Here is a 27,797-nt window from a genome sequence, read left to right on the forward strand (position 1 = left end):
GGCCGACGACGACGCTTCAGACTGATCTTCTTCCCTCTTTTGTTCGTTGTCGAATAATTGAGCCCATGGTCGTGAATTTTCCTTCTCCAGGGATTATGATCTTTCGTAGGTAATGTAGTCTTCATTCTTCTTTTGACATATGTTTCATCGTCATCAGCATCATCTTCCCTCATCGGATCACCGTGCTGGTCATAGTCTTCCTCGTTGGCGACTCCATCCATTCCGGCGATGCTCCTTTTGCTTCTCCTCACGACAACACGGCTGGGATTGATCGGATCAGTTATGAAGAAACATTGTGTCACGTGTCTAGCGTGTACGCATGGCTCATTTTTGGCGATGGCGTTGACGGTACCGCTGTCATGGGAGTTGGGTATACACATGGTAGTGAAATGTCGGTTTTCTCTGTGTACATTTTTATCCCATCTGACACGGAACATCGCCGCGTTATGCAATCCAGAGTAGTTAAGCTCCCATATCTCTTTGACCCTTCCGTAATATCTTTCAGTTACATTCCCGGTCATGGCTTCCATCGTCACCCCTGAGTTTTGGTCATCATTGTTTTTATCTTTCTCCTCCATGTAGAACATGTATCCGTTGATATCGTATGCTTGATAAGTCTCGAGGTTGGTCGAGGGGCCATGTGCTAAGGCGTATATGAGTGTTCCGTTCGGACAACCCTCGTCCGGGGGATTAGCCAGAACTCGCTCTTTGAACCAACGCAAGAAAGTGGAGTTGTGCTCTCTAATAACTTCAGCGTCCGTCCTGTGCACCCCACGGTCACGATACTTCTTTGCGATGGTCTCTTTGTGCAGTGTCACGAAATCTTCTAGCACATCTAGGTGTTATAGCACTACTAAGTTTGCCCCGTCAAGGTCGTTTTGTTGGCCCGAGCGTAACACATTCACATCCCTATGACCGTTGGTGTGACCTTCGCCTTCAAGCCTTCCGCAGTGCTTGTTGACGGGCAAACCAACAACAGGGTCTTTGGTCAGATATATCTCACAGAAAGAGATGCACTCTTTGGTCAGATATCCCTGGGCTATGCTTCCATCTGGACGAGACATGTTACGAATGAATCCTTTGATTACCCCATTCATCCTCTCGAACGGCATCATGCTATGCAGGAATGTCGGCCCTAGGTCGATGATGTCGTCCACGATGTGGACACATAGATGCACCATGACATCAAAGAACGCGGGCGAGAAGTACATCTCTAGCTCATTCAGTATGACAACGATCTCTTCCTGTAGCCTATGGAGTTGCTTCACACTGATCGACTTTCGAGAGATAGCATAAAAAAGTGGCATAGGTCAGTAAGCGTCTCACGCACATGTGTGTCCATAATCCCTCTAAGTGCAACCGGGAGTAACTGCGTCATCATCACATGACAGTCGTGAGACTTCATCCCACTGAACCTTTTTTTCTTAGTGTCTAGATATCTGCTTATCTTCCCATAGTATCCGGAACTAACTTTGATTCCGGCAAGGCACTTGAACAATTGATCGACCTCCTTCGGATCTAAGGTGAAGCAAGAGGGGGGGGCAATATTGTTCTTCCTTCTTCTTTACTTTTTTGCCCCTATCTTCCGTCTTCGTCTCCGTCTCGGTCTCCTCTGACGACCTTTTACCGGGCATTTGAAGATCTTTCCCGATTTTAAAAAATTCCAAGTCTTTTCTTGCCTTCGGCCCATCCTTGGTCCTCTCCGGCATGTTCATCAATGTTCCAAGCAAACTCTCAAGGATATTTTTTGTGATATGCATTTGATCGAGGCTATGAGGCGTGTCGAGTATGGGCCAGTATTCCAAGTCCCAGAAAACAGATCTCGTCTTCCATATCTTCAGCAGGGGCTCCGACGCCTTTTTCTTCGTCTTTCCCTGCGAGGGGCACTCTTCCCAGTTCTCCAATAACTCATATATTTCTGCACCGCTACGCTTACGTGGAGGACCTCGATGCTCAGCCTTACCATTGAATAGATCTCCACGCTTTCTCCATGGGTCATCCTTCTCGAGCCATCTTCGATGCCCCATGTACACGATTTTTGAAGACCACCATCTTTCGATAGCTGCAGAGAAGTTGTATCATCCATGCACCTCATGCATCCGCAATATCCGTGGCACACCTAGCTGGAGAGATAGCCGTAACCGAGATAGTCCTGCACCGTCGTGATCAGCGCGCCTCTCATGTAGAAATACTCTCCTTTGCTTGCATCCCATGTCATGGCCGACGTTGTCCATAAGGTCTGTAACTCCTCTTTCAGTAACCCGAGATACAGATTTATATCATTTCCCGGTCGTCTCGGCCCTTGAATAAGCATAGCCATGTGTATGTATTTTTCCTTCATGCACAACCAGGGGGGAGGTTGTACATCCATACAAACACGGGCCATGTGCTATGATTGGCGTTCTGGTTGCCAAATGGATTCATGCCATCACTACTAGCGCCAAGCACGATGTTCCTTGGATCATTTGCGAAAAATTCAAATTCAGCATTTAATGCTCTCCACTGGCTAGCATCTGCGAGGTGTCTCAGCTTCGGTTCATCTCCGTCATCTGGCTTCACCCTCTCCGCGTGCCAGCGCATAAGCTTTGCTTCCTTAGGATCTACGAAATACCGCTGTAGACGCGGAGTGATCGGAAAGTACCATATAACTTTCTGTGGAGCTTTCTTTCCGGCCTTTTTATATCATGAAGCATTGCACTTTGGACAGATGGTTTTCTCCGTGTGCTCGTTCCGATATATGATGCAATCATTGATGCATGCGTGATATCTAATATGTGGCAGATCAAGAGGGCACATGATTTTCTTTGCCTCCTCGACACTAGTAGGACACAGGCTTCCCGCGGGAAGAACCTTCTTTAGGTACTTCAGAAGCTCATCCAGGCTTGTATCTGTCCATTTGTTTTTTGCCTTCATCTTTAGAAGTTCTAGTGTGAAACTCAAGCGGGTCACCTTCGGGATTATTGCAACCATCATACAAAGGAGTCATCGAGTCTACCTCCAGTTGCGCCAGTTTGGCCTCCTCTCTAGAAGCAGCTCTGTCGCTAGTCGTCTTCTGCGAAGCAGGTCTCGAATATGCGGGTCCTGCATGGATGAACTTAGTAGCGACGATTACGGTGGCGTATCCGCGTATTCTCCGCCTTGAACTGCCTCTTCGCCATCGACATTTCCGAGGCCGTCTTCCTCTTCGGGCACATAATCGGTCATCTCTTCGTCTGGTGGCCCCATGTCATTATTTCCTGCCCCGTCGACGTCCTCCTCCTCCTCATCATCATCTTCTTCTTCTTCACTTATCCACCGAGTATGGCCATGCATGAAACCATGCATGAGTAGGTGCGCCTTGAATTTACCACCCTCAAAGGGGTCGAGCCCGACTCTTCCTTTGCATTTTCGACACGGACATAAAACATCCCTCAGTCTTTTTTTCATACATGTCATCCACAGCGGATTGCCAGTATCTTTCCACCATCCTTCCATTGACCTTCATGATCACCTGCGGGAGGAGCAAATATTATAACCACGTATATATGCATGCATGGATCAAATTCATACAAAAATTCGGCATGACCTTCCCTAAACATAGGACATATTGAGTTTGCATGCTCGAAATTCGCCGAAACGGAATTGAATCGACATTTCGGCAAAACATAGGCAACTAATGTCACCCACATTATTTCATCAAATACACAATGTCGGCAACTCAAATTATGCCACACACAATTCGGTATATTCTCATATCGCCCATATATATATAGTTTCGGTCCTATCCACACAAACACTTTTTTTGCTCACCTATGTGTCGAGAGGGATATCGAGCACCTTTCTATAGATATATAGCTCTAGCTAGCTAGCTAGCCAGGGAGAGAGTGGGAGGAGAGGGAGATGAGAAGAGAAGAGGGGAGGAGAGGGAGAGGAGAAGAGGGAAGGCATTAATGGAAGGGGGTGGTGGAGGGCAAAGAAGAGGGGGAGGGAGGGCATTAATGGAGGGAGAGGAGAAGAGGGAGAGAGTGGGAGGAGAGGGAGAGGAGAAGAGGGAATGCATTAATGGAAGGGGGTGGTGGAGGGCAAAGAAGAGGGGGAGGGAGGGCATTAATGGAGGGGGTGGTGGTGGAGGGCAAAGAAGAGGGGTGTGGTGGAGGGGCAAAGAAGAGGGGGTGATGGAAGGGCAAAGAAGAGGGGTGTGGTGGAGGGGCAAAGAAGAGGGGGTGATGGAAGGGCAAAGAAGAGGGGAAGGGAGGGCTCTAATGGAGGGGTGGTGGAGGGGGAGCATTGGAACAAGCAAGGTGCAAGGAAAGGGGGAGAAAGGGAAGGGGGGAGGAAGAAGAAAGGGGAGGAAGGAGGGGAAAGGTGGTAGGTGGCTAGCGGGCATAGCAGTAGCGTGGTCCAATGCACGCTACTGCTATGGCAGCTTGCAAAATATCTACGGCTGGTGGTGCACTACCTATAGCGCGGGCCAAAATAACACGCTACTGGTAAAATTTTATAGATAGAAAAAATAGCAGTAGCGTGTTTATAGCAACAAGCGCTATAGATCCAAAACTAACAGTAGCGCTGGTTGGGCGACGAGCGTTGCTAATATTTTGTGATCAGATATTGTGGTGTGTTACACTTAGCAGTAGCGTGGGTTTAGGAAACAAGCGCTGCTGCTAACATATACCAGTAGCGCTCTTTCTAGCCAGCGCTACTACTAAGTATTAGTAGCGTTGGGTCACAAACAAACGCTACTAGTAAACTTCTATCTATAAGGGTTTTCCTAGTAGTGGAACCCTTGAAAACACCCTTACAAAAGTTGAAAAATACATTTGAATCTTTGAGGGTGTCGAAGTTTTCTTGCTCCTGCATCCATCGACGGGGTGTTGTGATAAAAGCTCATCCCTGCCTCTGGGTCTCCCTCTTAGCAGGGCAAACTTGCTTAAACCTAGGAGAATTTAGGAGTAGCAGCCAGGAAGTTGTCGATGTATAGACCAGAAGATGCCATCGACTGAGATCTGCGTACCTATTGCCGTGTCGGAGAAGAAAATGATGGGGAGTGTCCCAGCCCTAGTTAATGGTAATGTGTTATGTAGCTAAGCATAGCATGTCATCATGCTTAGAATCAATTGAATTTTGAAAATGAGGGAAATTCAAAGTCTCATGTTAATTAAAGGGTGAAACCCTCTTAGTTTTCAAAGAATGCAAAATGCCATTCTTAAACCCAAAAGTTTAGGCATGAGCTCATATGTAACCTTTTGGGTCCCACACTATTTTTTGGCGATTTTGAAGGGAATTATTTTTGAGCTTTGGGATTAAATAAATATTTTATTTGCACTGGAATTATATCTTTATAAATAGAAATATAATTCCAAAAATCTTGATTTTTTTTGTGAAAGCTTGGAATGGTCTAAAGATGCTACATGAATATTTCCGGAAGGTCTAGCATGATTTGGATCTCCATTTACATTCAAATAAGTGGCACATGAAGAAAAAAATAGAATAAAAAGAAAAGAGAGGGATACTTATACCTTTCGACCCAACACTGAAGAGGCAGCCTAGCCTACCAGGGGGTGCACCGTCTGCTTCCTCGCACAAGAAGGATAGGTATTGCCTCAAGATCATACAAGCCTGGAATGGGGAAACGATTATTTGGAGCCCTTATTCAGTAATCCTTGCCGAGTGTTTTCCGATAGCTCTTGGACTTGGATCAGTATCTTTCTTGCATTGGCCTAGAGAAGCAAACAAAGTGGCACACTATTTAGCTAGAAATTTGTATGATTAACAATCTGTGATTTCTTGGGATATTGATCCCTCAAGTTTTTTTTTAGTTGAAGTGGTCGAGCATGCAACTATCATTTGAGTTGAATAAAATGTGCACAACTTCAAAAATAAATAAATAGAACAAACCCTTAAAAACACCCTTACAGAAGTTGAAAAATACATATGGGTTGTCGAAGTTTTCTTCCTCCTGCATCCACATGCGACGCATTGTGTGCAAAGCTCGTTTCCATCTTTGGGTCTCCCTCTCAGCAGAGCAAACTTGCTTAAACCTAGGAGTCTATAGGGGTAGCGGTCGGGAAGACGTCGATATAGACCAGAAGAAACCGTTAACTGAGATACGTTAACTGAGATATGCGTAGGTAATTGTCGTGTCGGAGAAGAAAACGATGTGGAGTGTCCCAGCCCTAGGTAATGGTAATGTATTAGAGTAGCTAAGCATAGCATATTATCATGTTTAGATTCAATTGAATTTTGAAAATGAGGGAAATTCTAGGTCTCATGTTTATTAAAGGGAGAAACCATATTAGTTTCCAAAGAAGGCGAAATACCATTCTTAAACCCTAAAGTTTAGACATGAGCTCGTACGTAACCATTTGGGTCCCACTCATTTTTGGGGATTTTTAAGGGAATTATTTTTGGGCTTTGTAATTAAATAACTGTAATGTGTCATTTTGTTTCATGGCTTTGTCCTTCTTCTGACCACCCATGCCCTCTTCAGAGTCATGGTGGATGATAAATCCATCCCCCATTTCCAATGCAAACTGACATTCCCTCGCTCAAATTAGATCATGTGATGTGTTTATAATCTCGCAAACCTGGCTTACCGCGTCTCATCTTACGCCCCAAACAGAAGAGAGATGTCATAAAATCATACTCCTAGGTTGGATCAGCAAATGCAACCTTGTGCCTCTCTCCTGTTGAGGGGTAGGATGCATCAGTAAAGATTCTACACCAGGACCAGAGAAGGCGATCGAAGCCATGGAAGTCAGCGGTCTCGACACAACACAAACTTCTCTTCCCCTTGCTTTCCGTCAGTCTCGGAGGCAACTCCAACAGAATTAATGGCGATGAAGCAGGTTTCATTGTATATCATTGCATTTGAACAAGGGGCGTAAAGTTGTTTCGTCGTGGTGGAAAAAGAAATATTATTTAGTACTATGTGCGCAATAAATCCTTATGTCAATCATTCAATGATAATTACCTTATGAATATTTTCCACCCAGAACATCTCCTATAATTGTTTGACAGAAATATTGTTATATATCAACTTTATAAAACCATTTTTTAGGAGAAGATAAGAGTGCGCACTACCTAGTTTATTCAAGAAGAGTCAAAATCCATGACTTGAGGTCATGGCTCTGAATGCAAGCAAGGTCTCTAAGAACAGGCGAACGCATTGCTAGGACGAACCTATGCGCTTCAATGGTCTCTCCTCCAACAATGAAGCTTACATCAAAGCCCTCCTTCTCTTCCAGCAGCCTGCCAACATGCTCGATCATGTCAGACGGTGGCATGTCGATCATGGGGAACTGTTTGGTTTTGGTGATTTGTGACTTCTTGAAAACAGTGACGACACACTCAATCATCAGGCGGTCATCCTTAAGGTACGGGGATCCCTCGATCTCGCTTCGCCTTTTGAAATAAGGAATCCGTGGAGCAAACGAATTGAAGTCGTCGTAACTGAAAATCTTAGGCCCTGTTTTATGCACCGAAGACCGCAATCTGGTGCACTGATCGACCAGCCTCAGGTTACAGGACGCTCGAACTTTAGTGTTGCAGCTCAAAAGCTCCAGATAAACTGAGATGTAATCTTTGCTATTAATTCCATACCCATCAGGGTAGAAGCGGATGGCCCATTCGTGGCCGCCGACATCGAAAATCCCGGACCGTATGTAACTGTCGGAGTCGTTGCCCATGCCCCTGAGCTTGCTGTAATCCAGGATATTAAACACACGTGTGCCTAGAGCCGTCTCTCTTGGAGTGCACGTAGAGACCGTCTTAGCACATGCATCCATGACGTCGATCGTGACGGAGTCCCCGCTGCGTGCTAATCTGATGGTGTAAAACAAAAACTCATTTATTAATCGTAGAGGAAAGCACAGGGAAAGAGATTAAGAGAACCAGGGTAGGAGGGAGTAGATCGAACCTTCGACCTCCGATGGCGGCGGCACCGAGGATGGAGATGTATGAAGCCGCCTCGAGTTTCCTTTTTTTGGGGACGAAAGAAGGCGAAGACACCTCGGAGTTGCTGGGCCAGGGGTTTCTCGCTCGCTGCAACTAATCATCAATCGTTGGCAAAACGCACAAGAGTGTGCATTGCGGGCCTGCCAGGAGCTCTTCCAGCGATTTTGTTTATTTAATTCCAGTTATTTCTCAAACAAATCCAGTTATTTTTAATTTTTTCTAAAAACCTATTTTTATTTGGCTTTTCGGACTTTTTAAAATTCTTCTTGCAAAATTGCACATTTAAAAAAAGGCCAGTGCTAGGCGCCGGCGCACTGGCCCAAATTTGAGCCGGTCGGCTGCCCAGCGTTCGATAAAATCGTCTCAGACCGTTAGATCCGTTAGATCCCATATGCGGACTGGTCAACGCGCGCTCCCCCTTCCGTTTTTCACGTGCTCTAGACCTTCGCCCCGTCGACATCGCGTCGTCCACGGGCCGCGTCCCAGCAACCTCCTCCCTCCGTGCAGATGGTCGCCATCTCATGCCAGTGACCCGTTGTAGCAAAAACAAACACGGATAGCACGGCGTCTCCGGTTTGAAAGCAAAAACGCATGGTTACAGCAAAAAGTTGATACGGTTCCAGCAAAACAATAATATAGTTTCAACAAAAAATGATATGTTTCCAGCTAAACATTGACATGGTTCCAGCAAAAATAACACATGGTTCCAACAAAAAATTGATATAGTTCCAGCAAAATTAAAAATGGGTTTCCAACAAAAAAAAACAATGCAGCAAAAAAATCATGGCATCATCGCCGTAGCTGTTCCAGCACCATCATCGCCGGTTGTAGCAAGTCAAAAAGCTGGTTCCAGCAAAAATATTATGCAGCGAAAAATCATGGTGCACGCTGCCGTGGCCGCCCCTTCCTGTTGTAGCAAATCAAAAAACTAGTTCCAGCAAAATCAGAAGTGGTTCCAGCCAAAATCAAGAAATACAACTACTTACTGCGCCGCGGTTGTCGCCGCCCACCATCATCCTTGCTGGTTGAAGCAAATCCCCTCGCCGGTTGAAGCAAATCCGTCGCCGGTTGAAGCAAATCCCCCGTGGCCGCCCCTTTCCTGTTGAAGCAAATCCTCCGCCGGTTGAAAGCAAATCCCCCTGTGCGCCGCCGCTGGTCCGAGGACGCAACAGCCTTCGCCGCGGGCCGACCTCTCCACTACCTCGCATCCATGTGGACAGCTCGCTGTGGTGGCAGAGGATCTCGTCGGCAACGCATAGGACGAGGTGGAAGCGGAGCTGAGGAAATGGCAGGGTCACGAGATGAGCGGACGACGGGATGAGTGGATCTGGTCGTTTGAGAGGATAAGGTCAAGGGAGGGCGGTGGGCTGGACCCACTTAAGATGCATGCGCGTGACGCCCGTGCGTGACCGGCCAAACACTCGGCCGGCGCGCCGACTCGAAGCGTTTTCCTTAAAAAATATGTGTTAAAGTATTTTATTTACATAAAACACATGAATATTTATTTAAAAACGTAAGAATTTAATTAAAAGATCATGACTGGTTTTTAAATTTGTAAGCATTTTTCAAGATTTGTGAACTCTTATTATAAATCATGAAAAAAAATCCAATTTTGTTAAAAATTAATTCATAAATATTTTTTTCAAAATACAAACGCTTATTAAAAACTTGAAAATTTTCAAATATATAGAATAGATGTACACAAAATTAAAAATAAGTACAAAATAAGAAAAGGGAAAAAAAGAAATCAGAAACCAAAACAATGGAATATAAACAGAAGAAAACTAAAAAAATATAATTGAGAAACCACACAAAGAAACACACTATCGGAAAACAAAAAAGATATCACTTGCCATTACCTCTTCATTGGACTCTGCACATGATTACGCCATGTGTAAGTCCGGCATTTCTTCGCGGTGAGCGATGAGTAGGTATTTACGCCTTAAGCGGCACCTACGTAGCGACCCAAGGAAATCTCTACTCTTAATGAAGCAGTTGGTGAATAGTCTTTACGGTTTATTCTCGTTGATTTTTTTTGGTCTCTCCTCCCACCACCCCCTCCCATCCTGGTCCATCGGTTTATTTTTCTCTCCACTCTTTATTACAACCAGGACTTTCCTAACGTATAACAGGTCACGGACCTAACTTCCTTAGATTATTTATATCAATCGATTCCTTTTATTGGTTTAATTTGTCTTAGGAAACAAATAACAAATTTTAAAAAAATAAATAATAGATTTGAATCTAACTTTCCTAACTTATCTAAATCAATCGATTTCTCTCATTAGTGAAATTTGTTTTAGAAAACAAATAACAGACACGTCACAAACTTTCCTCCCAATAAATAGTTTCTTAACATTTGTAAACTTTCTTAATCAGACACGTCACAAACGCGTAGGTACTGATATCATGTTACCAAACAATAAAACCCCATTTGCATAGAAATCAGTTCAAAATCCTAACTTTCCTAAATTTTTACCTTTCCTTGATAACATCCAATATTTCCTATGTTTTCCACCTATTGAAGGAAATCACCCCTCCATCGATATTAGCATTTTTTGGAATGAGATCTCCGGGTTATGATTTTTTTGCTATTCTTTCCAATTGTGACCTCTCCTTCCGCTTCGACTCCTTCTCGCATAATCACCTCCACCACAGCCAGCTGACGCCACCCTAGACCTCTTGCCTCTCCACACCTTCTCCGCCACCTCCTCCTCGTACTCCATTGACAATCCCTCCGCCATGTTTGTCCACAGCGGTGCCGAGGGCATGGCGCAACAGCGTACTAGTGGTAGAGCAGCGCATAGAAGCAGGAAGAAGCACGCAGCAGGCGAGGCAAGAGGCCGACGGTGGAGGGCAGAGATGCGGCCGACGTGGCCGAGGAGGCGGGCGGCAGAAGATGGCCGCGACAGGAGGCGGCGCGAGGCAGGGGCATGACAGCGGGGCGAGCGAAGGGATAGGCGGCAGCAGACGGGGCGAGCGCAGCCAGCGAGAGTGTGACGCGCGGCCAGAGTGCGCGTCGTGTGAGGCACAATGGTGCGGTGGCTATGGCGAGCGTGATGACAACGGCGGGCGCGACGGACGCGGTGTGGCACGTGCGTGGGCATGGAAAGCCAGAGAGGGAGTGGCCCCGCGGGCGCGGAAGAAGAGCTGAAGGCTCGGGCATGGGCACGCATAGGAGCGGGCATGTGCCACGGGGTCAATCCGAGGAGCTCAGTGGCTACCCCTGCAATGGCCATGGCGGACGGCGGTTCTCGGCCATGGCGAAATACCTAACGACAGCAAACGAGAGGGGAAACTGGGGAAAGGCAAGAGAAGATCACATCGGTGTCAATGGCACCCTAGGGGAAGAAAGGGGAGCTCAGGGCGGTGCGGATCAAACGGCAATGTCACGGTGGCCGAAGGTTGAGGAAGACGACAACGACGTCGATCTGGGGGTGCTGGACTTGATCTCGTTGGCACAGACGAAGTAGCGGAGGCATTCAGAGCTCCTCGACAAGCTCCTAGCCAGCAGGGAGGGCAGTGGCCGTGTGGACGGGGTCGGTCATGGTGGCCGTGGCATCTGACTTCGTCCAGATCACCGGGATCGAGCGAGCGAGGAGGAGAAGTGGATCAGGGAGGGGGCATCGAGGAGGAGTGAGGCCATGGGGGTAGGGGAGGCAGGGCGTCACCCTTATCCATTCCCCTTTGATGCCGGCGAGGTGGTCGGGCGGGAGCCCGACTCTGTAGCGACGGGCTCAGGGAACAGGAGAAGACGACCGTGCGGGGACTGGCCCACTGGGCCGGTTCGGTGGCAAGGCCCGGGGGTAGGGGGAATCCCCTTTTTCATCGTCCTTTTGGTTTTTAATGTATTCTAATCCGTTTCTCCTTTTTAACACCGTTTTATATTTATTCTTATATCATCTAAATGGACTTTCTTAATTGTGAAACTATGCACACAATTCGAGCACAATATTTTTAGGTGGCACAAAATGTTTGGGGCCAAAAGGAAATACATAAAATTAGGTTTATATTTAATTGGTTATTTTAACTACTGTTGGACATCTTATTAATTTGACAAGATTTAATTTTTGGGTCAAATAATGTTGGGCTCAACATGTCAAAGATCAGTGGAATTTATAGAATATGGTGAACATTTTAGTTTTACTGTTTGACGAAATAATTTATTTGACTTTATTTTAAATTTGAATTGGGCTTTGATTTTTATCAAGTGGCAGTTTGGCTTAGCAAGCCTGATGACATGGCATCATTAGGGGGAGGTCACTGTAGCTAACGACTTGAGGTGTTACATAGTCTTCCCATTTCTAAAATTTCATTGTTAAATGATTGGGGAATATATCACATTATCCATTAGTTCAGTCAAGCTCATCACAAGTCCACACATTATTGCCAATTGAGTAAGTCTTATTGGCAGGGAGAATAGGCTATGTGTGTGTGTGTTAGAGAGAGAGAGGGAGAGAGAGTGAGGAAGAGGGAGGGGGAGAGAGTGTGTGTGTGTGTGAGAATTTGATGGTAAAAAAAGGTCGCCAATGTCGTAATATTGAACTCTTAAAGTTAATGTGGCCCCGTTGCAACGCACAGGCATTCTTCTAGTCTTCATGGTTCACTGACCACGCATGACCATCGGTATAATGGTGTCTCCTCCCACCCGCGATTGGTGTCATTCCCCACCAACCAAAGTTTACTAACGCTGAATCATGGGTGTAGTCGCGGCAAGCCAGGCTGTTGCAGTCTTTGGCTTAGTTCACTAGTAGAAAATAGGTGATTTGTCCCGGTTCTAGAGGCCCATTAGCCCCGGTTCAGGAACTGGGACTAAAGGGTCGGGACTAAAGCCCAAAACCTTTAATCACATTCGCTTATGAACCGGGACAGAAAGGGCTCCATGTGGCCGCTGCGGGGCGCCCAGGTAGGAGGATCTTTAGTCCTGGTTGGTAATATCAACCAGGACCAAAAGGCATCCACGCGTCAGCATATGTCAGGAGCTGGGTTTTTGTTTTGTTTTTTTGAAGGGGGGGGGGGTTTAGGGGTTTTTGGAGGTTAATTTAGGGGTTTCATATATTGTGTTAGCTAGCTAATAGAGAGAACTGACCTCTCTTTATCTCCGTGCTTGGTCGACACTAGCTACTATATGTATAGAAAGAACCCGACACACTAGCTAGTAAGCAAATGAATGAACCATTAAATATATAGAGAGAAGTGACCTCTCTTTCTCCGAGAGATTGGTCGAACGAAAAGTTTTCGTATATCTATCCGACGCTACTAACTACATATATACAATATAAGATCTCTTACAAACCCTAACGTCTAAGGTCTATTTGAACTTCCACATGGTATTCTCCAGCTTTATTTATGATGTGGTCAAGAAAGAATCCCACCAATTCCTCTTGAATAGCTCGTATGCGATCATGTCGTAGGAGTTCATCCCGCATCCGCCACATCTAATTTAAAGAAGTGGGTCAATATATATATATGAATGAAAATCAACACAAATGATGATAATAAAATAAAGTTGTGAATTCTTTTGTTTACGTACATTATATTGTTTTTCAGAGTAGCCCTACTTAGAGGTCGTCGAGTTGTAGATGAACTCGCAAATGTAGTATTCACAAAAATCATTTCCGGCATCCTACCACAAGCACTTTACAAGAAATAGAGTTCAAACAAACTGATAATAAAGCATGCTAAATGGTATTGATGAGACTAGCTAGAATCAATGGGAGATGCGCGAAACTAGCTAGTAGTACTTACTTTTGGGTGTTTAAATTGCAGCTCCGTCGGCAGTCCCGACGTAATTACGGTGAACTCTTTCCAAACACTGCCAGACAAAAAGAATAATTACTTGATATCAGGAAATGAACAAAGTCGCCAATATGGTGCGATAATGATCGATTGAACTTACTTCTGGAGCATATCAGGCATGTCCGCATACTCCTGGGAATCTTTTCTTCTCAAGTCTAAGATAGTTACTATTCCAGCTTCAAACTTAATCTCTAGCAAAATAAAGTGGAATCTGCGCACACATGCGTAATTCATCAATTAAATTATTATAATTAACCTCGAGTTAGGGAAACCGAATATGCACAAGACAGTAACACTCACTTGAAGTTGTAAGGAAAGGGTATTTTATCTTTGTTTTGATTTTTAAGCAATGATTGTAGTAAGTTGTCCTCGGTTTCCGTGACATTGTGTTTGACCGTCCATTCATGTATGATACTTGGGTTAATGAACCCAATGTCATAGATATCTGCTTTTCTGCATTCGACGATCTTCAACCTGCATAATATAGTAAGGATAATTATATATACATGCAATGAAAGAGATGAGCTATATATAGAGACTTAATTATTACAGAAGTAGTACTTACACACAGTAGCAAGTCACGAGTGTTTTGTCGAGGGCCTTTTGATTTTATAACTGGAATAACTCGTCAAATTCAACATTCAAAATATCCATTCCAACGAGTTTGTGCTCCTCTTTAATTCTCATCATCAAAGTATGCTTCCCAGACTTGCCGCATCTTTCCATGTACCATTCATGGAGTATTCGCATCATCATTGTTAGAGGCGGATGATCTGGTTTGGCGAGAGGCTTCCCGTACTCGTATTTGAAGCCGTCCGCCTCCATTGTTTCAAACTCTATATCATCGGTCAGGTAATCAGCTGGATTGGTACCGGGCACCATCCCCGGATGATTAGTGACGATATCGCTAGACACCTTGAGTGGGGGGCACGTTTGCTTCGCCTGTTCGCCGAGCTGGGGAATTTTTTCCCCACTTCTTCGTTCTGCTAATCTTGCATCACTGCAAGTACTTTCCGACCGCTCCGTTTCCTTATATGCCTTTTTAATAGTGCACACATAGTTGGAATCCGGCGGAGGCGGTGGTGGTCACTTCAGGGCATCGATAGTCCGCTTCACTTTCACCAGATCTATCATTTCCTTCAGAGGTGGAGGTTTCCGTGCAAAAAAGTCCCTCACTTGGGCATGATGATGTCCTCGTTTTCCTTGTTGGTCCTCTCATATGGTAACTTTTCCGGAGCCTTGAGAGAAGGACCGTATTTGAATCGCTTCCCTCCTCTACTTGTACTACTAGCCGCCAGAGCGGCGGTCTCTCTCTTTCGCCGTTGCTGACATGATGGAGTCCGCTGACACGCCGGAGGAGGCGGAGTGCTCTGACGTGCCGGAGAAGGCGAAGGAGGAGCCGTAGTGCCCTCACGCGCCGGAGGAGGCGGAGTGCTCGTCGGAGGAGGCGGAGTGCTCGTCGGAGGAGGCGAAGAAGGAGCCGGAGTGCCGTCATGTGCCGGAGGAGGCGGATGAGGAGGCGGAGTGCCCTGATCACTCGTCGGAGGAGGAGGCGGAGGAGGAGGCGGAGTGCCCTGACTCGCCGGAGGAGGAGGAGGAGGAGGCGGAAGGCGTCCAGTTTTGAAGCTTGATGTACTCCTTTCGCCATAGACATGGAGTCTTCAGAGGAAGACCCAGCTGAATCTCCCCTTCACCTGCAGGGTGGTCAAGCTCGAGCTCCTCAAATCCCTCCATTACTTCATCCGCCATCACAACAGCATAGCCATGTGGAATCGGACGGCAGTGAAAAGTTATGTCAGGTTGAGGAGGTGCAATAGAGCCAACAGTCGCCTTCAAGGTGAGGCTTTGGCATTTCGTCATAAGCTGGCAATGTTAAGCTTCCGTGATAGCATCCACGGGGTAGCTAGGAGCCATGAAGTCAGGCTGCTGAACGAGCTCCTTGGAAGCCATGCTGCTTCTCCGCTGAGATGGTGGGATAGCTTCGTATCGCTGAGATGGTTGGTCGGCAGCTTGCTGGCTCTCAACTTGTTCCTCTAGCTTTAGTACTCTTGCATTGAGCTTCTGTATATCGCTCAACTCTTGTTTCCTCTTCCTCTCCCGGGTTTTGTAACCTCCTGCACTGGGAAACCCAATCTTCCATGCAACAGAGCCTGGCGTGCCTCGTGTTCGTCCAGGGTGCTCAGGATTCCCGAGGGCCTCAGTCAGCTCGTCCTTCTCTCTGTCGGGAATGAAAGTCCCTTCATGCGCTGCGGCGATATACTTCTGAAGCTTCTTGACAGGTATTGCAAGTTGCTCGTCCATCCAACGACACTTCCCTATTTCAGGGTCAAGTTCCCCCAACCCCGAAGAACCAAGTCCTTGAACAGTCTGGCCAGTTCAATGTCTCTGGTTCGACCCCTTTAGGAATCAGATCATTCTCAGCTTTGTCCCACAGTGGCCGGGCTTTGAGGTAGCTGAAGGAAATATGCCCTAGAGGCAATAATAAAGTTATTATTTATTTCCTCATATCATGATAAATGTTTATTATTCATGCTAGAATTGTATTAACCGGAAACATGATACATGTGTGAATACATAGACAAACATATAGTCACTAGTATGCCTCTACTTGACTAGCTCATTAATCAAAGATGGTTATGTTTCCTAACCATAGACATGTGTTGTCATTTGATTAGTGGGATCACATCATTAGAAGAATGATGTGATTGACATGACCCATTCCGTTAGCCTAGCACTTGATCGTTTAGTATACTGCTATTGCTTTCTTCATGACTTATACATGTTCCTGTAACTATGAGAATTATGCAACTCCCGTTTACCAGAGGAACACTTTGGGTACTACCAAACGTCACAACGTAACTGGGTGATTATAAAGGAGTACTACAGGTGTCTTCGAAGGTACATGTTGAGTTGGCGTATTTCGAGATTAGGTTTTGTCACTCCGATTGTCGGAGAGGTATCTCTGGGCCCTCTCGGTAATGCACATCACTATAAGCCTTGCAAGCAGTGTAGCTAATGAGTTAGTTACGAAATGATGTATTACGTAACGAGTAAAGAGACTTTCCGGTAACGAGATTGAACTAGGTATTGGATAACGATGATCAAATCTCGGGCAAGTAACATACCGATGACAAAGGGAACAACGTATGCTGTTATGCGGTTTGACCGATAAAGATCTTCGTAGAATATGTGGGAGCCAATATGGGCATCCAGGTCCCGCTATTGGTTATTGACCGGAAACAAGTTCTAGGTCATGTATACATAGTTCTCGAACCCATAGGGTCCGCACGCTTAACGTTTCATTGACGATATAGTATTATATGAGTTATGTATGTTGGTAACCGAATGTTGTTCAGAGTCCCGGATGAGATCATGGACATGACGAGGAACTCCGGAATGGTCCGGAGATAAAGTTTGATATATGGGATAATAGTGTTTAATCTCCGGAAGAGTTCCGGAATTCACCGGAAGGGGTTCCGGATGTTTCCCGAAATGTTTGGGAACGAGAACACGTTATTTGGGCCAAAGGGGAAAGCCCACAAGGTTTTTGGAAAGCGCAAAAGGAAGTTTTGTGGAGTCCAGGGGCCAGACGCCAGGGTCCCTGGCGTCTGGGTCCAGACTCTTGCCTTTCGGGTGAAACCGACTTTGTGGAGGCTTTTACTCCAAGTTTCGACCCCAAGGCTCAACATATAAATAGAGTGGCAGGGCTAGCACCAAAGACACATCAAGAAACACCAATCCGTGTGCCGGCAACCCCGTCCCCTCTAGTTTATCCTCCGTCATAGTTTCCGTAGTGCTTAGGCGAAGCCCTGCGGAGATTGTTCTTCACCAACACCGTCACCACGCCGTCGTGCTGCCGGAACTCATCTACTACTTCGCCCGTCTTGCTGGATCGAGAAGGTGAGGACGTCATCGAGCTGAACGTGTGCAGAACTTGGAGGTGCCGTGCGTTCGGTACTTGGATTGGTCGGATCGTGAAGAAGTACGACTACATCAACCGCGTTGATAAATGCTTCCGCTTAGCGATCTTCAAGGGTATGAAGATACACTCCCCCTCTCATTGTTATACATCACCATGATCTTGCGTGTGCGTAGGATTTTTTTTTGAAATTACTACGTTCCCCAATAGTAGCCGCCTGACCCCGTGCGGTGGTGATACATCTTCTTTGCAGCATTTGTCTTGTTTATCTCTGACATTTTCTTACTCTTGTCCGATGTCTTGTAGGCCACAAATGCAGGTCAGTGATCTCTTATCTTCTCAAATTGGCCGGTGAATTCTGGAGTGTTCCCTTTGTCGACAAATGTTGATTTCAACTCTTTCTCCCACCTCCTGAATAGATCCGCCCTCTTCTTAAGAGCACACGCCTTGACCAGTGGCTCTATAACTGGCTTATTCAGATCCTCCTCTGGTGGTAGGGTGAAATTTGCCTTCAGCGAGGTCCAAAGATCATCTTTCTCTCTATAGGTAACATACGAAACTTGAGGGTCTTCTTTATTAGGATTATTTCATAACTGGATGCTGATCGGGATGTTGTCCCTAACAATAGCTTCGCACTGAGCAGAAAATGCTTCCTTGGTCCGCCTGGGTTCAATCGGTTGGCCATTTATACGTCTCCAATGTATCTATAATTTTTTATGTATTCATGCCATGTTTATAATATTTTTACATGCTTTTGGTATGATTTGTTTAGAACTAACCTGAACTGACGCTGTTTTCAGCAGAACTACTGTGGTGTTGTTTTCTGTGCAGAAATAAAAGTTCTCAGAATGCGCTGAAAATCAACAGAGATTTTTTCTGGAAAATATAAAAAATACTGGAACAAAAATTTATCGGAGAGGAGTCCCGTGGGTCCCACGAAGGTGGAGGGCACCCCCCTAGGGTGTGTCCCAGTGCCTCGTGGACTCCTCGTGGGTCCCCGTAACTTGTTCTCGATGCCAAACCCTCCTATAAATACAGAAACCCTCAGAAAATAACCTAGATCGAGAGTTCCGCCGCCGCAAGCCTCTATAGCCACCAAAAACCTCTCAGGAGCCCGTTCCGGCACCCTACCGGAGGGGGAATCCATCACCGGTGGCCATCTTCATCATCCCGGTGCTCTCCATGCCGAGGAGGGAGTAGTTCACCCTCGGGGCTGAGGGTATGTACTAATAGCTATGTGTTTGATATCTCTCTCTCGTGTTCTTGATTTGGCACAATCTTGATGTATCGTGAGCTTTGCTATTATTGTTGGATCCTATGATGTTTCTCCCCCTCTACTCTCTTGTAATGGATCGCGTTTTCCCTTTGAAGTTATCTTATTGGATTAAGTCTTTAAGGATTTGAGAACACTTGATGTATTTCTTGCATGTGCTTATCTGTGTGACAATGGGATATTCACGTGATCTACTTGATGTATGTTTTGGTGATGAACTTGCGGGTTCTGTGACCTTGTGAACTTATGCATAGGGGTTGGCACACGTTTTCGTCTTGACTCTCCGGTAGAAACTTTGGGGCACTCTTTGAAGTTCTTTGTGTTGGTTGAATAGATGAATCTAAGATTGTGTGATGCATATCGTATAATCATACCCACGGATACTTGAGGTGACATTGGAGTATCTAGGTGACATTAGGGTTTTGTTTGATGTGTGCCTTAAGGTGTTATTTTACTATGAACTCTAGGGCTACTTGTGACACTTATAGGAATAGCCCAATGGATTGATCGGAAAGAATAACTTTGAGGTGGTTTCGTACCCTACAATAATCTCATCATTTGTTCTCCGCTATTGGTGACTTTTGAGTGACTCTTTGTTGCATGTTGAGGGATTGTTATATGATCTAATTATGTTATCATTGTTGAGAGAACTTGCACTAGTAAAGTATGAACCCTAGGCCTTGTTTCGAAGCATTGCAATACCGTTTTCGCTCACTTTTACCACTTGCTACCTTGCTGTTTTTATAGTTTCAGATTACAAAAACCTATATCTACCATCCATATTGCACTTGTATCACCATCTCTTCGCCGAACTAGTGCACCTATACAATTTACCATTGTACTGTGTGTGTTGGGGACACAAGAGACTCTTTGTTATTTGGTTGCAGGGTTGTTTGAGAGAGACCATCTTCATCGTACGCCTCCCACGGATTGATAAACCTTAGGTCATCCACTTGAGGGAAATTTGTGACTGTCCTACAAACCTCTGGACTTGGAGTCCCAACAATGTGTACAAGAAGAAGGTTGTGTAGTACACATCAAGCTCTTTTCTGGAGCCGTTGCCGGGAAGGTTAGTGCTCAAAGGTATATTTTAGATCTTGCAATCGAATCTTTTAGTTTCTTGTTTTATCACTAGTTTAGTTTATAAAAGAAAACTACAAAAAATGGAATTGAGGTTGCCTCATATGATTCATCTTTTTAATATCTTTCGTGAAAATGATGGAAAGGAAAATTGTGCTCAAGTTTTAGAAGAAGAATGCATTAAAATGTTTGGCAGTAAATATTTGAATGACGAGCATGGTTGTAATGTTGTTAGTATGAACTCTTTGAATATCCATAGTACTAATGATGATTGCACTACTCATGATGAAAATGTCTCTTATAAGTTGTCAACTTTTGTGGAGTGCATAGAGTTTGCAAGTAGACACCAAATAGGGAAGATAGATTTTGCAAGAGGCATAAGTATTTAGAAACTAAATGGTTGCAGGAGAGGCTAGATGTTTGTGCTGAAAATTTAAAATTTGTTTGCCATCCCTATGACTTTGCAATGAAGGTTATCATTTAAATCTCTAATGCAAATTGTTTCATGATAGAATCGTGTCCAAAAATTGTGATGACTTGATTTCCCTTGTGCATCACAATGAACTTAGTTTTCTTTTGGGTTATGAAGAAATAAAACGTATGACTAAGGATATTCCAGAATTTTTCCTTGATAAAGTTCTTGATTTTGATTTAGAGGAAATTTATATGTATTGTGCGGTGAATTGCATTGAAAATCCTTATATTGCCAATTACAAAAAGACAAGAAAACAAATAGAAGATGAAGAGAATACTAATGGAAGGGAAGAGACTTCCCAATATCCTCCTATTATTTCTTATGATGAATCAGGTAACGAGGAGGAGCTTTCTATTCAACCAATCTCATTAATAAGGAGCTCCCCAAAGAGGATTAAACCCACACATAATGTGAAGAATAAAAAGAAAAGACGGAGAAGCAAAGGTAAAAAGGTATCCCTTCCAAATGATGTTGCTCCTATTACTCATTGTGATGATGATAATTGCTATACTATTGGTGTTGTCAATACTATTAATGATGAGAGTGATTATGCTTATGATATGCAAAGGCCCAAGCTTGGGGATGCTATGCTTGATGAGAATGACATGTTTGAGAATTTATTTGCTGCAATTAATGTTTGTCCCAAGCTTGGGGATGCTATGTTTAATGAAGATGATAATTTTAGTCTCCCAAGTTTTGAGATGCAAATTTATTATGATGATAGATTGCCTCCTATTTATGATGATTATATTGATAAAATTTTATTTGGAGAGATCATGACTTTATTTAGTAATGATTCCACTATCTTGGAAGAGGTTTCAATTGATTTTGATGAGAACAAAGTTGCTACTTATGATGATTATTGTGATGATACTTATGCTATAAAAAGTAGTGATGATTATATTTATAAAACTTGTCATGATTATGATTACCCTTTTTCTGAACATTACTCTTTTAATGTGGAAACAATTATAGTATTTGAGTTTCTTATGATACTCTCAATATTCCGAATGAGAAGAATTTCGCTTATGTGGAGAGTAATAAAATTTATATGCTTGGGGATCATGAAAAGAATGTTTTATGTGATAATTATATTGTTGAATTCATTCATGATGCTACTGAAAATTATTATGAGGGAGGAGTATATGCTTGTAGGAATTACAGTAATATCAAGTTTCCTCTCTATGTGTTGAAAATCTTGAAGCTATGCTTGTTTTGCTTTCCTATGCTAGTTGATTCTTGTTCCCATAAGTTGTTTGCTCACAAAATCCCTATGCATGGGAAGCGGGTTAGACTTAAATGTGCTAGTCATATTCTTCATGATGCTCTCTTTGTGTTCCAGTTCTTATCTTTTATGTGAGCATCATTGAAATTATCATGCCTAGCTAAAAGGCATTAAAGAAAAGCGTTTGTTGGGAGACAACCCAACATTTATACCTACTGTTTTGGTGTGTTCACATGATTATGCTACTGTAGTAATCATGTTTTATAGCTTTTGTTTCAATAAAGTGACAAGTAGAACCTTTGGGAAGACTTGGGTGAAAGTTATGTGATCTTGCTGTAAAAAACAGAAACTTTGCGCTCACGAGAATAATTTTCATTTTTAACAGAGGAGTGCTTTTAAGATGATTCTTTTTTCAGAAGATTAGTAGACAAATTCCTCACTTCCACAATTTATTTTAGAATTTTGGGAGTTACACAAGTATTCGAGAGTTACATATTACTATAGACTGTTCCGTTTTTGATAGATTCTGTTTTCTATGTGTTGTTTGCTTATTTTGATGATTCTATGAGTAGTATCGGAGGGTATGAATCATAGAGAAGTTGGAATATAGTATATATTACACAAATATAAATAAAGAATGGGTTTACAACAGTACCAAAGTGGTGATTTATTTTCTTATACTAACAGAGCTTACGAATTTTCTGTTGAGTTTTGTGTTGTGAAGTTTTCAAGTTTTGGGTAAAGATTCGATGGAATATGAAATAAGGAGTGGCAAGAGCCTAAGCATGGGGATGCCCAAGGCACCCCAAGGTAATATTCAAGTACAACCAAGAGCCTAATCTTGGGGATGCCCCGGATGGCATCCCCTCTTTCGTCTTCGTTCATCGGTAACTTCACTTGGAGCTATATTTTTATTCTCCACATGATATGTGTTTTGCTTGGGGCGTCATTTTTATTTTATTTTGTTTTGCTTGAATAATATCCCAAGATCTGAAATTATTAAATGTTAGAGAGCCTTCACATAGTTACATAATTATTCGACTACTCATTGATCTTCACTTATATCTTTTGGAGTAGTTTGTCATTTGCTCTAGTGCTTCACTTATATCTTTTAGAGCACGACGGTGGTTTTATTTTGAAGAAATAGATGAACTCTCATGCTTCACTTATATTATTTTGAGAGTCTTAAACAGCATGGTAATTTGCTTTGGTTATGAATTTAGTCCTAATATGATAGCCATCCAAGAGGGATATAATAAAAACTTTCATATAAAGTGCATTGAATACTAAGAGAAGTTTGATTCCTTATGATTGTTTTGAGATATGAAGGTGGTGATATTAGAGTCATGCTAGTGGAGTAATTGTGAATTTGAGAAATACTTGTGTTGAAGTTTGTGATTCCCGTAGCATGCACGTATGGTGAACCCTTATGTGATGAAGTCGAAGCATGATTTTTTTATTGTCTTCCTTATGTGTGGAGGTCGGGATCACGCGATGGTTAACTCCTACTAACCCTTTCCCTAGGAGCTTGTGCATAGTACTTTGTTTTGATTACTTGTAGATTTTTGCAATAATTATGTGAGTTCTTTATGACTAATGTTGATTCCATGGATTAAACGCACTCTCACCCTTCCACCATTGCTAGCCTCTCTAGTACCGCGCAACTCTCGTCGGTACCATACACCCACCATATACCTTCCTCAAAACAGCCACCATACCTACCTATTATGGCATTTCTATAGCCATTCTGAGATATATTGCCATGAAACTTTCCACCATTCTGTTTATTATGACACGCTCCATCATTGTCATATTGCCTTGCATGATCATGTAGTTGACATCATATTTGTGGCAAAGCCACCGTTCATAATTTTTTATACATGTCACTATTGAATCATTGCACATCCCAGTACACCGCCGGAGGCATTCACATAGAGTCATATTTTGTTCTAAGTATTGAGTTGTAATTCTTGAGTTGTAAGTAAATAAAAGTGTGATGATCTTCATTTTTAGAGCATTGTCCCGGTGAGGAAAGGATGATGAAGACTATGATTCCCCCACAAGTCAGGATGAGACTCCGGACTAAAAAGAAAGAGGCCATAAAAAAGAGAGAGAAAAGGCCCAAATAAAAAATGAGAGAAAAAGAGAGAAGAGACAATTCTACTATCCTTTTACCACACCTGTGCTTCAAAGTAGCACCATGATCCTCATGATAGAGAGTCTCCTATGTTGGCACTTTCATATACTAGTGGGAATTTTTCATTATAGAACTTGGCTTGTATATTCCAATGATGGGCTTCCTCAAAAGTGCCCTAGGTCTTCGTGAGCAAGCAAGTTGGATGCACACCCACTTAGTTTCTTTTGTTGAGCTTTCATAAACTTATAGCTCTAGTGCATCCGTTGCATGGCAATCCCTACTCACTCACATTGATATCTATTGATGGGCATCTGCATAGCCCGTTGATATGCCTAGTTGATGTGAGACTATCTTCTCCTTTTTGTATTCTCCACAACCACCATTCTATTCCACCTATAGTGCTATGTCCATGGCTCACGCTCATGTATTCTGTGAAAGTTGAAAAAGTTTGAGAATACTAAAGTATGAAACAATTGCTTGACTAAAACCGAGGTTGTGCATGATTTAAATATTTGTGTGATGAAGACAGAGCATAGCCAGACTATATGACTTTATAGGGATAACTTTCTTTGGCCATGTTATTTTGAGAAGACATGATTGCTTTGTTAGTATGCTTGAAGTATTATCGTTTTTATGTCAATATTAAACTTTTGTTTTGAATCTTACGGATCTGAATATTCTTGCCACAATAAAGAAGATAACATTGATAAATATGTCAGGTAGCATTCCACATCAAAAAAATCTGTTTTTATCATTTACCTACTCGAGGACGAGTAGGAATTAAGCTTGGGGATGCTTGATATGTCTCCAACGTATCTATAATTTCTGATGTATTCATGTCATGCTTATAATATTTTACATGCTTTTGGTATGATTTGGTTAGAACTAACCCGGACTGACGCTGTTTTCAGCAGAAATACCGTGGTGTTGTTTTTTGTGCAGAAATAGAAGTTCTCGGAATGCGATGAAAATCAACGGAGATTTTTTTGTGGAAAATCAACGAGGAGTCCCGTGGGGCCCACGAGGGTGGAGGGCTCCCCTAGGGCGCGCCCCTATGCCTCGTGGACTCCTCGTGGGTCCCCCTAACTTGTTATCGACGCCAAACCCTCCTATAAATACAGAAACCCCCAGAAAATAACCTAGATCGGGAGTTCCACCACCGCAACCCTCTGTAGCCACCAAAAACCTCTCGGGAGCCCGTTCTGGCACCCTGCCGGAGGGGGAATCCATCACCAGTGGCCATCTTCATCATCCCGACACTCTCCATGACGAGGAGGGAGTAGTGCACCTTTGGGGCTGAGGGTATGTACCAGTATCTATGTGTTTTATCTCTCTCTCTCTCTCTCTCGTGTTCTTGATTTGGCACACTCTTGATGTATCGCGAGCTTTGCTATTATAGTTGGATCCTATGATGTTTCTCCCCCTCTACTCTCTTGTAATGGATTGAGTTTTCCCTTTGAAGTTATCTTATCGGATTGAGTCTTTAAGGATTTGAGAACACTTGATGTATGTCTTGCATGTGCTTATCTGTGGTGACAATGGGATATTCACATGATCTACTTGATGTATGTTTTGGTGATCAACTTGCTGGTTCTGTGACCTTGTGAACTTATGCATAGGGATTGGCACACGTTTTTGTCTTGACTCTCCGGTAGAAACTTTGGGGCACTCTTTGAACTTATTTGTGTTGGTTGAATAGATGAATCTAAGATTGTGTGATGCATATCGTATAATCATACCCATGGATACTTGAGGTGACATTGGAGTATCTAGGTGACATTAGGGTTTTGGTTGATGTGTGTCTTAAGGTGTTATTTTACTATGAACTCTAGGGATGTTTGTGACACTTATAGGAATAGCCCAATGGATTGATCGGAAAGAATAATTTTGAGGTGGTTTCGTACCCTACAATAATCTCGTCATTTGTTCTCCGCTATTAGTGACTTTGGAGTGACTCTTTGTTGCATGTCGAGAGATTTTTATATGATCTAATTACGTTATCATTGTTGAGAGAACTTGCACTAGTGAAAGTATGAACCCTAGGCCTTGTTTCGAAGCATTGCAATACCGTTTTCGCTCACTTTTACCACCTGCTACCTTGCTGTTTTTATAATTTCAGATTACAAAAACCTATATCTACAATCCATATTGCACTTGTATCACCATCTCTTCACCGAACTAGTACACCTATAAAATTTACCATTATATTGGGTGTGTTGGGGACACAAGAGACTCTTCATTATTTGGTTGCAGGGTTGTTTGAGAGAGACCATCTTCATCCTACGCCTCCCACGGATTGATAAACCTTAGGTCATCCACTTGAGGGAAATTTGCTACTGTCCTACAAACATTTGCACTTGGAGGCCCAACAACGTCTACAAGAAGAAGGTTGCGTAGTAGACATCAACCATCGTCCGTGATTGTTGTGATCGTGAACCTTTCATCCGGGCGCAACCTTTTCTTCAGGCCTCCTCTCTTACCGAAGTTTGGCTCGATCCGGAGGTCTATAAAAGAAGATAGAAGAGTTGATATATGTACATACCAAAAAAATTAATGCATCAATTAGCTAGTCAGCACATGCTTAATTAATATATATACCTCGCCGGACTTTGCAACAGCTCCCGACTCCGTTCGATCACCGGAGTCATCATCACGGTCTCCTTCTTCCATTGTTCGATCACCGGCGCCTTCATCCTCTCCTTCCTAACCATCGGTGTCGTTGAGAAACGACAAAACATCACGTTAGTCACGGATTATGTCCTCCAACAACTCTTCTTGTTCTAAGTCTCTTTGATCTATAGTTTCTATAAATATTACAACATGGCAATTAATATACAAACATGAGAGATGGATATATTAGTGGCAAACATAGACCTAGCTAGCTAGTCATAACAAGGAATATTAATTAGTGGCCTCAACACTTCTACGGTTTGGGGTGGCCTCGACAACGCTTCTAGGGTTTGGGGTGGCCTCAACGACAACGCTCTTTTAACTTGGTAAATTTGGGTGGCATCAATGCTTCTAGGGTTTGGGGTTGCATCGGCAACGCTTCTAGGGTTTGGGGTGGCCTCGACGTTTCTAGGGTTTGGTCGGACGAGAGGGGTTGATCGACGTTCCCCCTCATGTTGAAGAGTTACCGGAGTTTATACGTCAAATGTTGCATATGTCAAAATTCAAACTTTGACATATGATCAAACTTTGATATATGATCAAATGTTGCATATGTCATAATTCAAACTTTGATATATAACCACCGCGATATAAAATGATACATAGACTTGTTCGGGCGAGAGGTGGTTGATCGACGTCCCCCCTCATGTCGAAGTTACCGAAGTTTTCTTCTATTGGTTTGGGTGGCCTTGAGAGATTGTCGGGTAGGGGCGGGAGGGGGTAGGAGATCGACAACGCTTTTTTCTCTCTAGGGTTTGGGTGGCCTCGATAGTTGGTCGCCCGGTATATCGAGAGGGGGGGTGAACATTTTACCTTAATAATTTAGAAAAAATGTTATCGGGGAGGGGGTATATCGACCCCCCCCATGTCAAAGTTATCACAGAGGGGCTATATCGACAACGGCATACATATAAAAGAATTCTATGAACATCCATACATACATATAGCCACTACATATATATGGCTATGAAAAATGCTATGAAAAAATTCATCATATTTAAAAATGCTATGAACAAAACAATTAATACATATATGAACAAAACAACTTTATGAACATCCATACATACATAGCCACATATATATTCTGTTATGAATAAAACAATTAATACATATATTCTGTTACGCGTAACAAAATATTATTCTGTTACCCTACTTGAACTGATGAATTCAAGCGGTTGAACTGATGAAATTCGAGCATGCTCTCTGTTGCTGTTAAAAATCGTCTTCTTTAGTTCAAATTTTTTTGCAATTTTTTTGTCGAAATGGGGCGTGTAATATATCGTT

The 27,797-nt window shown here is 43.4% G+C and overlaps 1 protein-coding gene across 1 annotated transcript; it reads right to left on the reverse strand.

The window, feature by feature from the left end:
* Positions 1–7,067: 7,067 nt before the first annotated feature.
* On the reverse strand, positions 7,068–8,038 carry LOC123117302 (BTB/POZ and MATH domain-containing protein 1-like). The gene is made up of 2 exons (XM_044538081.1): positions 7,898–8,038; positions 7,068–7,803 (listed from the first exon to the last, which is right to left on the reverse strand). Exon 2 carries the CDS (start codon positions 7,764–7,766, stop codon positions 7,068–7,070), a length of 699 nt encoding a protein of 232 aa, XP_044394016.1. The 5' UTR covers positions 7,767–7,803; positions 7,898–8,038.
* Between the last annotated feature and the right edge of the window lie 19,759 nt (positions 8,039–27,797).

Source organism: Triticum aestivum, chromosome 5B (assembly GCF_018294505.1).
Source record: "Triticum aestivum cultivar Chinese Spring chromosome 5B, IWGSC CS RefSeq v2.1, whole genome shotgun sequence".
Taxonomy (NCBI): Eukaryota; Viridiplantae; Streptophyta; class Magnoliopsida; order Poales; family Poaceae; genus Triticum; species Triticum aestivum.

Bases quoted from the DNA above. Each gene is read 5' to 3' on its own strand.
- LOC123117302 (XM_044538081.1), bottom strand. From the start codon at position 7,766: ATGGATGCATGTGCTAAGACGGTCTCTACGTGCACTCCAAGAGAGACG.